This window comes from Carassius carassius, chromosome 15 (genome assembly GCF_963082965.1).
Source record: "Carassius carassius chromosome 15, fCarCar2.1, whole genome shotgun sequence".
Taxonomy (NCBI): domain Eukaryota; kingdom Metazoa; phylum Chordata; class Actinopteri; order Cypriniformes; family Cyprinidae; genus Carassius; species Carassius carassius.
Window position 1 is genome coordinate 11,419,173 of NC_081769.1, and position 11,825 is coordinate 11,430,997.

The 11,825-nt window shown below is 38.0% G+C and overlaps 1 protein-coding gene across 1 annotated transcript in view; it reads left to right on the top strand.

The window, feature by feature from the left end:
• The window catches only part of LOC132158091 (E3 ubiquitin-protein ligase TRIM71), a 42,758-nt gene extending 35,773 nt beyond the window's left edge, over positions 1 to 6,985 (top strand). The window contains exons 3-4 of the mRNA XM_059567358.1: positions 4,610 to 4,744; positions 4,860 to 6,985. Of these exons, the coding sequence (XP_059423341.1) occupies positions 4,610 to 4,744; positions 4,860 to 6,311 (1,587 nt within the window). The 3' untranslated portion in view covers positions 6,312 to 6,985. The remainder of the gene's footprint in view (positions 1 to 4,609; positions 4,745 to 4,859) is intronic.
• The last annotated feature ends 4,840 nt before the right edge of the window (positions 6,986 to 11,825 follow it).

Here is an 11,825-nt window from a genome sequence, read left to right on the forward strand (position 1 = left end):
TTAAACTGTGTTCCAAAGATGAACGGAGGTCTTACGGGTTTGGAACGACATGAGGGTGAGTCATTAATGACATAATTTTTGGGTGAACTATCCCTTTAATACTGGTTTTGTGGTCCAGGGACACATTTGCATGTGTACTGTGCTCATTTATCTATATATAAATCGACACACATGCATGTATACATTTAAGAAAAATGGTATGTTTACATATTACATATAGTTATATATAAATTATATGAATATATACATGTAAATATTTTCTAAATGTATACTGTTTGTGTCTCTTCATATATACATAATAAATATACACAGTTACTAACAAAAAGTAACCATTTAAGGGACTCTATACAGTTTTTAAATATTTAAATCAAACAATATAATGTAGCAGCATTTAGAACAAAAAAATTTCAGTGCAGTTCAGTGCATTAATTGGTGATTTATAAATAATTGTCTGGGCAAACTTACATTTGTGTTTGAAAAGCCTGGAAAATTGGATTGTTGATTCAATTTTGCATTGTTGTAAATGCATTAAAGATTTTATTTATGCCAAAGATTTTTTTTATTCTATAGGTTAAATACCCTCTGACCCTTTGAACTTTAAGTTTGGTTCAGGTTAGGTAATCTGCTCCACACTAAATGGCATTCTTTCCCACACCTTTTTTTCCTTTTAATGGATAAACCCTTGATCCAGGTCATGAGACCAACAAGTCCTTTATTTCCTCTCATTGTGTAATTTATCATTAATCTTTGAAGTGTGACACAAGTGTGGATCTAATGGTGACAAAAAAAGAAAAAAGATTCTTCCAAGTTAAGAGGGCACAGCTGAGTTTTGAGCTTTCAGGATCACTTAAATAGATTAAAGTGGAATCCATGAAAGCACAATTTAATTTAGATGTATATTACGATTCTGATTGTTAGATTAGTGGGCAGTTTAGATGTCAGCTGACAAGCAGAGGTAGGGCTGTGTACAAATCGCTATTAAAGTAAATGTTAGAGGTCATTGTACCCAAGATAAAACGTTTATCCATCTTTTGTGTAACATCACAAAGGAAGCCCTCATGCTTTCTTGGATCCTTTCAAATTAAGACACTTTAACTGTTTTTGATCCAGGAGAGATTTTATTTAATTAATATTTAGACTTTCTAGCAGTAGTTTTATATCCTTTTTTTTATCCTGTAACTTAAAACTAAATATGTATTCATAGCCACTGGCTCCTAAAACTGTGTACTAGAAGTTAAATTGCTTAAGTTGTCCAGATCCTAATTTAATTGTCACAATTAATTAGGGCTGGACAATATTATAATTTTTTTTAAATGGTGATATCTGTTTTTTTTTTTTCGCTATATACTGCGATATGTAGAAATATAGGAATGTTCATCAGGTGTCTTGAATTGCTCAAAATTTGTGTTAATCTACAATAATTTGGGTGATTTCGTAGGCACATTCATAGAAAATAAACATAATAATAAAAATAATAATTAAAACCCTGAAAAATTACTTTTTGCCTTACTTTGGGTTTAACACAATATTTGACTCTCCTTATTCACTATCAATTCAAGGCAAATAAAGGATCTAATGTCATGATGTTAATAATAAATGTTGCTTCTTACCTTAAAATAAGGGAGCTAATTTGTAACTGAAGTGCAGTCTAGAGACCTGCATCTGTGCAGGATGTATTTTTCAGCCCTACTCTCGCCACTCCTACAGAAATTTTATCTCGTCCCGCTCACGCCCGCTACATTAATGTTTTGTCCAGCTCCCGCCGACAAAAACCCTCATAAAAGTAATGTAATATAGATTTTTTTTTCAGCACATCAATGAAATTTACATGAAATAGTTCTGTAATATCTCGTAAGTTCCACAACATCCCAGCATCCCAAATGCTCCCGATAAGTTATTTATGCTAAGCACGATTCACAAACCACTGTTATTTTCAACAGAAGGCTAAGCATAAGACTGCTGGTCTCTAGTAGAGGTCTACACGGGTCCAAAAATTCATACTTCATAAAAACGTGCTACACTGAACCAGCCTGGATCTGTCTATTATTTTGAAAGTTGGACCCGGGCCCATGCAAAACCGATAAATGTCAAAAATGTACTACCCGGAACTCTCGCGGACCATCAGTTATTTGAAAGCTGGAACCAAACCTGGCTGGGAAGACACAGACCTGACTGGACCCAATCAGCACATATTCCACAGCAAATTGCTATTAACAAGTCGATAAACAACTTGCCTAATGTAAGAAGCCTTCTCCCTTGGCTCACCTGACTGTAATGCAGTCAGGTGAGCCAAGAAATCCTCCTTGCCAAGAAAGTTCCATCCATGTTATTCCTCTCCACTCATTATTGATATTATTATACCATGGCTACTGACGCTAGCTTTACTTTTTTGCTATCATCTCTGTGCTCTCTGAGCCGAGTCAAAGCTAAAATTTTAAATTAAACAAGACCGTTCATTCACAATATTATTATAAAAATTGGAGAAACTGCAAAGTGTATGGCGGAATAAGTCCTGCCTAAAAAAAAAATAAAAAAGCCAATTTTCAAAGGTGAAGTTACTGCATAGTGTTTTATATTTTTATGTCTTATTTCAAATTATCGACTCACACTTTTCTCATCCTAATTTTACAAGTTGAAAGTTAGAAAACAACAAACACAGCACTGACTGACTCACTCTGATACTCACTCTGACTGACTCTGATAATGGACGGGGTTTTTTCCAACCCGCAGGTCCCGCTTTTATGAAATTATTTGGCCCGCCCCGCAAATAAAATAACATTACTTGACCCGCCCCGACCCGCCCCGCGCATCGGGACACACGGAAGTAACTTTGCTACTTAGACCTTCGTATCGTAACCTTATCAAAGAACCTAATAAAATATGAAAATATCTATTCCAGATATTTAATATAGGCTATAGGTAATTGCACTATGATGGTTTGTTCGTGAACAAATCTTTTAGGTGAACGAATCGTTCTCGTTTACGTAATCCACTGACCATAGACAGCAGAAGACTCATTTCTCGCTCAATGAAGTTCTTCCCACAGCAGCGCGTGAGTGTGGCGCTATTAGCAGCGTATGCGCAGCTCGTGAACAGCTGTGAATTGTTTCATCCTGCCAAAGAGTTACTCAAGATGTGACGGAGCATGTGACTTGTTGAATGCAGTGCACGAATACGATATTCTCGTAGGTGAAAGAGTTGAATGAACTGATACATCTCATTCGTGAATGAAATGAATGAGAGTACCTACAGGGTAAGTCGGCCAAGCATGTAAATCTCGATCAGCAATCAGCAGATGGAAAGAGCAGTTATTGGTGCACATACGCTTGTTTTCATATTTGGAATAAAGAACATAACTCCTCGTTTAATCCCCGATAAAACCTTGTGCTTTGATAATCTGAACAATTTATTTAGACTATTTATTTAATGCGATCATGCACACACTTTAATAAAGCCAAATCAGTTTTTGTCACAAGTAAATACGTTCGTTGACTTAAGACATAACACATTAGACACTTTTTTTTTTTCGCCAACTGCTGGCGTATTTGTGTAATATGAAGAAATGGTCACTGAACAAATCAGTGAATGAATCATTTTGGTGAATGAATCAACAAATCTCTGGAAATAATCTAAATTTCCACCACTTACTTCCATGCAACATAAATGGATTTTTAAAACTTTTGATTTTAGTGACCCGCCCCAACCCGCCCCGCAATAAAGTGCCAATTTCTTAACCCGTCCCAACCTGACCCGCAGGGCCCGCGGGTTATGAGACGACCCGCACATCACTACTGGGAAGTAATAGATTGGGACCCGACCCAGACCGGACCTGGCTGACTATTTAAAATGTAGCCTGTAACCGATATGGATCCCGGGTCCTGGATCTCGGGTCCTCCGTGTAGACCTCAAGTCTCTAGTGCCTTATAATTGACGTTTCTTTTTGCGACCAAATCTTACTTTTTGGTGCTTTTCCTCCCATACCTCACTCATTTCGCCATGTGTAGCAGAGACTGCATGACAAAACAAAGCAGCAAACGTGTGCCTTTATTTTTTTTAAGAACCCTTTATTCAGAATTCATTACTTTATATCAGGCAAATATAGAACCATGTGAGTCCTGCATCGCACCTCCTACGATTGCGATGTTGGTGCTGAAACGATGCATCACGCAGCCCTACAATAAATTTTTATATATAATATACCATGACAACCTAAAGAACATAAACCCTGTTCAAACATGCTGATGGATGAATTGATTTTGACATTTAGGTCGAGAATCAACCAGCATAGTTCCTCATACCTTTTAAGTCTGTTTGCTTTGAAAACTGATGAAGGTAAACATTCTAAAGTTGTAATCAACTAACAGCAAAAACCTGAAGTAACTTAACAAATCCATAAATCATCACAAAGCTTTTGGTTCTCTTGCTACAGTGTATAAATTGTTGCAGATTTGTATTTGTCCTTCTGGTAAAGTTAAGTCACAGTCTGAGGCTCTGTAGTTGTGCAACAATATTGCACAATCATAATTTTTTTTCTTCTCATTTCTACGTGAACTGAAATGTCCTCACAAGACTGCATGTGTCTAAGCCCTTTCTTTAAATTTTCTTTCAGCTGAGCATCGAGAAAGCACAGGCCATTGCTGAACAGGTAGAGCTGAAGGCTAAGGTTGTTCAGTCAGAAGTAAAAACCATCACTCTTCGTCATAAAAAAGCTCTGGAGGAACGCGAGTGTGAGCTGCTCTGGAAGGTGAATGAAAGAACAAACATTAATTAATGGAGTAACAACTACTTTTTGCAAGTCTTTCAGTATGAAAAAAGTCACTTTTTTGTAACATCAGGAACTCTTTTTCTTTCCTGCACAGGTGGAGAAGATTCGCCAGGTGAAGGCAAAATCACTTTACCTGCAGGTCGAGAAACTACACCAAAATCTCACCAAGCTGGATAGTACGATCTCCACAGTGACGCAGGTTCTAGAAGAGGGTCGTAGCATAGATGTCCTGCTAGCGCGAGAGCACATGCTAAACCAGCTACAGGAGCTTAAATCCCTCCGCTGCATCCTACAGCCCCAAGAAGATGATCGCATCATGTTTACCCCTCCAGACCAGGCTCTTTTGATTGCCATCAAGTCCATGGGCCTCATCAGCAGTGGAGCCTTCGCCACAGCTTCCAAAGCTCATGGTGAAGGCCTCAAGAGAGCGCTGCAAGGAAAGCTAGCTTCCTTTACCGTCGTAGGGTATGATCATGATGGTGAGCCTCGGTTGTCCGGTGGTGACAGCGTCTCGGTTGTGCTTATGAGTCAGGATGGTCATCTGTCCAGCGCAGATGTTTCAGACCACCAAGATGGAACATACACAGTCAGCTATCTGCCCAAGAGCGAGGGGGAGCATTTGCTCTCTGTGCTTATATGCAATCAGCACATTGAGGGAAGTCCTTTCAAAGTGATGGTCAAATCTGGTCGCAGTTACGGCGGTGTAGGACTGCCCATTGCATCTTTCGGAGGAGAGGGCGATGGGGACGGGCAGCTGTGTCGACCTTGGGGCATCTGCGTGGATAAGGAGGGCTATGTGGTGGTTGCTGACCGAAGCAACAACCGTGTGCAGATCTTCAAGCCTTGTGGCACATTCCACCACAAGTTTGGCACTTTGGGGTCACGACCAGGCCAGTTTGACCGCCCTGCTGGGGTCGCCTGTGACAGCCAGAGAAGAATCATTGTGGCAGATAAGGACAATCACCGCATCCAGATCTTCACCTTTGAGGGTCAGTTTCTCCTCAAGTTTGGTGAGAAGGGAACCAAAAATGGACAGTTCAACTATCCATGGGATGTGGCCGTCAACTCTGAAGGCAAGATCCTGGTTTCTGATACACGCAACCACCGCGTGCAACTCTTTGGACCAGATGGGACTTTCCTCAACAAATACGGATTCGAAGGTGCCCTCTGGAAACATTTTGATTCGCCTCGTGGTGTGGCCTTCAATCAGGAAGGCCACCTCGTTGTCACTGACTTCAACAATCATCGGCTGCTTGTCATCAGGCCCGACTGCCAGTCAGCACGCTTCCTGGGGTCCGAGGGAACCGGAAATGGCCAGTTCTTGCGGCCGCAAGGTGTAGCTGTGGACCAAGAGGATCGCATTATCGTGGCAGACTCCCGCAACCATCGCATTCAGGTGTTCGAACCCAACGGCAACTTTTTATGCAAGTTTGGGACACACGGTAACGGCTTTGGGCAAATGGATCGCCCCTCTGGTATAGCGGTTACTCCAGATGGAATGATCGTGGCTGTGGACTTTGGAAACAACCGAATCCTCATGTTCTGACCTTTTAAGGTTTGAAATACCAAACTGTAAGCATGGACAAATGGAAAAGGAGATTTTGCACATCTGTCTGTCAGGAGCAAACGCGGTTTGATTTAGCGAGGTGACGAGCTGTAGGGACTTTATAGTTTTGTACGATTCTCAGTAATCGTGTAACTCCAAATGCTTGCCGTTACAGCACACAGTTTTGGCTGCTGCAATCGGAGAGTGTTTTACTCTTGGTATGTGTCTTCAAAACTTTTTTTTTTTTCTCAGGGAATTTCTTGCATTCTTGAAATATTTTCTCTCTGTATTACACCTACCTCATCTAGCTTATGTATGAATGTACTCGCGTTTGTGCAGAGACCTAGTCCGTGAAGTTTTATAAAGAAACGTCTACCTCAGTGTTTTTTTTTTTGTGTGTAAAATGTGAGAAAAAAAAAAAAAGAAACAAAATGAAGCAATGTTTGGGTATTTGCAGTTCGCACAATTTTTTCCTGATTGTTACTGTGCACAGAACGCAAGTTATATCCCTGAATGTTTCTCGTAATGATTGATAAAAATAAAGCTGCATGTTTTGGCAGAAACATTAGGATAAGGTTTTGATATATCTACTGCTATGTTTTTTTTTTTTTTGAATTTTGTGTACATTTTAAATCAGGCTTAATCTTTTTCTCGTACCTCATCTAAACCTTATACCTCATTTACCGTATTATACCTCTGGGTCCATGAGCCTCATTACATTTACCTCACTTTGTGGTCCTTGAAAAAAATTGAAAAATATGCAAGCAGTTACCAAAAATGAATGCTGTATAACTGATGAAAGAGACTGATAAATTAGACAAATGATCTGAACTTAGTTATTTAATAAGACCCTCATGATGTAATCAAGAGTTTTGCTCTGACTATGAGAAATATGAGAACATATACCTGTGATTATTTTAAATGATACAAGAGTGAATTGGAGGCTGTTCTTTAAAGAAGATCTTCAGATCAGTTTTATTTTTGGGGAGGGAAAAAATGAAAGAATGTAGACACTAAATGGAATATCTAAGTGTAAAAATTATCTAGCCCTTATTTTTGTGTTTCTATAGTTTAGTTTTCTTTTTCATATGCAGTATTTAGGCAAGTTAAAGTTTATCGACACAAATGGCAAACAAGGATGTAATCCAATTCCTCTCAGACTAAAGATGTTTTTTATTATATATATATATATATATATGTATATATATATATATGTGTGTTCTTTCAGCATTGAGGCCAAGTTCATAAGAGTCTCATTTCAACCAGCTGCATTAGATCACAAGTTTTAGATCAAAAGCTTTTTGTTGTTTTATTGATTACAGCATGGCCTACAGTACTTCCTGTGCCCGTTTAAGAAAGATCCCCAGGGAGACTATTCACTCTATCAGTGTAACATCATTTGAAAACACTTGAAAGCCCAGTTTGAAATTAGATAGTTTGTGCGACTTGTGGGTAACCACTTTAAAGTGTTGTTTGCTTCTGTGTTTCAATTGATTAAAAGAGAAAAAAAAGGACGCAAAGTATTTGGGGAAAATTAATATATAAATATAAAGCACTGGTATACAGCGGAACAAAAGCACATGGTTCTCCCATTATAGTCTGCCTAAACTTCTCATTTAAGTTTGTTTATGAGCGACAGGAAAGTGTATCTCACCAATGTTGTGTCGTAACTCAATAAGTGAATCATTAATAACAAAAATACAAGTTTTTCCTTTCTGGTATTAAGTGGCCCATGAAAATGTGTTTGTTCCTGTTCTTGCAAGCACCATGTTTTTGGATATTTTGAAGTGGGTGAGCTTTATACAAACTTCTTTCTGAATGTATGCAGTACCGCCTTGTTCGAACGTGTGGCAGGCCCACTTACAGAACCAGTATTGTAATATTAATCTTTGGGGTTAATTTGCATGTCCATTTCTGTTTTACAATTTCGTTAATATTTAAAATCTGAAAATTGTGTGAGAGCTGGACGACCTATTGGAAAGTGGTCATGATGATTTGCCGTACCGTTTTCTTGTAGGCTGCCGTTATCTTGTGCTATCATGAGTATTAACGTGCTTGCATGTAGTTACCTGTGCCTTTTATGATGTTAGATAAATTGGAATTGAATGTCTTTGCCAATGGGTGGCTATAGGAAATGGGCATGTGCCAAAACTGCTTCTGAAACTCACGGATGCGTTGAGCTTGGATCTTTTTCTTTTTCGTCTTTTTTCTTTATGTATATTACCTCATTATAAACAAAATATTGACTTAAAATTGTGGATCATCAGGCATATTTATGTTGGAGATATGTTAATTATGATAATGTTGCATTTTATGCATGGTAAGAGTGGAGAGTAGGCAGTTAGATTTCTGAAAATTGATAGACATCTGTACATTAGATGATAATAGACAAATAAAAGGACCAGCATGGGTGGCAGAACCCCGTTTGATGAGCTTATGCAATAATGAAAGATTTGCTGCTTCCACCAACACAGATCTTCCCTGTCATACAGTATTAATATCATATTTGATCTGATGAATATTTGGCTGCAAAGTTTTCTCCCTGAATCCCTGCTCTCTTTGAGAGGAATCTTTAAATGTATATTTTTGCATGCTGTTAAGGTCCTTGTATGCGGGTGGATGTGAAAAAAAAAATGGATGTTGGAAAACAAGGAAGGAAAAAAAAAGTATAATGTACCACAAAAAAGGGAGCATATATAGTTTGTTAGCTTGTGGTGAGTGGTTGACTATATGATTGTATTATTTCTAGATAGCTTTACAGAGTAAGGTACCTCATTGAGCTCCATTCAGATGCCTTACTACAGCTCCTTAGCTTTTGGAATCAAATCAGAACTGGAAAACTGCCAAAGACCCCATTCATATGAAACTTCAGCGTGTGGATGTTTATAAATCAATTTTATTCCCGTTTGCCCAAAGATTTATACATTTGGCATCGATCATTCTTGTATTTCGTCAAGCTGTCGATGTCTTGACATTAAGGGGAAATGGTCCTAGTACATGTCCCTGGACGTTGGATTTTGTGTGTAACACGAGTTTTTGAGCAGGTGCCCTACAGGACCAAAGAGGGAGAAATGTTTGAATCCAGCTCCCACAGTTTTACAATGAAAACTGATCTGTGTGGTAGTAGTTTTTCTTTTTTTTTTTTTTTTTTTTTTAAGAAAGGAGTCAGGCAGCCATTTTGTGGGTTGTGACGACCCAAGTGAGATCAGTACAGAAAAAGCCACTATGTATAACCCCTTTAGCATTGATTTGGACATTTATTAAAAGTGTAAGTTCTACTTTGAGAGACAATTTACTTTTTAGGACTGATACTATATGTCATCTAGATACTATCTGGCTCATTAGACATTGAAGTCAATGTTATCGAACTCGGTGTCTTTGAATTTCAGATCATTGCGAATTTTTCTGTCTTTTTCTTTCTTGTTCCCTTTTTTTTTTCTTTGGACCTCCGGTCTCTAATTGTACGGGTTTTGTCACCATTTCTGGTGTATTCCAGCTTATGAATTCTTCCTTACTGGGGAAAAACAGAAAATGTAAGTTCAGAATTGTGTGGTCATAGACCCTTTTATGATTGTATTATCTTATGAAAAAAAGAGATGTGTACACACATTAAAATAACTCAGGTAGCTTTGTAGAGATTTGATTAAAATTCAATGTTTGTTTCATACAGTTTGATAGTGAATCCTTTGTTAGTTCCTCATGAGCTTTTGTGTGTTGTTTTTTGGGTAAAAATGCTGTTATTGAATTCCATGGGATCCTTTTCAACCATGTCGCAGTTAATAGTCAGTGAGGGGGTGAACAATTCATAATCTTTACACCTGCATGTCTCAGTTTTGCAGTCTTTACAAAGTCCTAACTTGCTTTTATTCATTTAAACCTTACGTAACTAAAGGTATTGTTTTGCGCATATTATGATAAATGTTTGCGTTCAAAGGCTGCTACAAAATTAATTGCCTTTTGTTGATCAAAAATGCCTTAAAGCTTGGAAATTAGGTTTTCAACAACACTGAGGGCAACAGTCTTGTCTCAAAATTAGAATTATAGTGATAATAGACATTTAGACTCCATGTCCCAGCACTGAAATGTGATTTTACATCAATACTTTCCAAACCCCTGAAGTTGCAGTGCGTCTATAAGGCTTGGCTGTGGGACAGGCTAAGCAAAGAGGTGTGAAAAGATTCAAAGTTCTGAGCTGGAATCAGTTTTGCCTTTTAAAATACAATGATTAGGGTAGAATCAAAGTAGCAAATGCTGATTCCAGGTCAGTTATCCTCTCAGGTTGGACTATTTTGGTTTAGGAGCCCTCTAAGAGGCCCACTAGTCTCTCCATCTCTTTTCTCTGTGTTTCACTACCCGCACCATCTATCACCCCCTCAACCAAAGCAACAGAACAGTCATTTATTACTTTCTGAATAAGGCTGATGAGACCATATGAAATATGTAGTGGTCTGCAGTCTTGTTCAGTTGTCTTTGTGGACTTTAAACATTTCCTATGCATTTTGTTCTTTTTTTTAATGTTTGGTTGTTTACGATTTAAATAAAGTTGTATCTCTTGGATCCTGTATTTGTGGTGAGTGTTTTTACTTTATTAAAGTATAAGTAACAACTAAGAACAATCCTAACGTCGCCCTTCAGGTCGGGGTTCATATGGTTTTACTGTAAAGTGATGTCAAGTTAAATGTTAACATTGTTGGTGTTTCAAGAGGAACACTTGCTGAACTGAAGCAGCTTATGTTTACTTGACTGGCCATATATCTCTGTTCTATTATATGCATTTTTATGCAAGTAGGCTGCTACACAGTTTGTAATGTAAATCAGTAAGGTCTTTACAACAATCAACATTTTATCTTACTTTTTGGTCAAACAAATAATAGCATTTTGTATAAACGATATACACTACCCTCTCAAAATAAGACCACAAATATAGCCGGAAGGCTATCCTGCACAGACAGCAAGGATTTATTTGGGATCAAGGCTCAGAAACGTAGCAAGGAGATTGATAAAATAATCCATGTGACATCAGTGGTTCAACTGAGATGTTCTAAAGCTACGAGAATACTTTTTGTGCGCAAACGTTTTGAAGGTGTCTAAAGCCAGCAGGAGTGGAACATTTCCACCAAGTATCCGTAAGATTTCAAAGATTTTCTGAAATTTACTGAAAACTTTCCACCTTTTTGCAACCCTGACCGCCAGTGCAAGTTTTCTGAAAACCCCAAAATGAACTGTAAATAAACTTCAAAATGATTTTGCACAATATAGACACCCATATGTTTTTGTTTTTTCTACATGCAATGCACATGCAATGAACTACCACCTTGTGACCATTAATAAAGTAAATAAAATACATTCTATCAAGTACATATGCGTGTAGTATGAATTCAGTCATTCAGTATGAATTGATCTGTGGAATATCCATATTTTTTTTTTTTATTCATCAAACTAGTTAAGCACAAACCCAGCCCTACAGCCAATTTCATTGGTCAACTTAATCAAGCAGCTATCTATCAAGAAAAG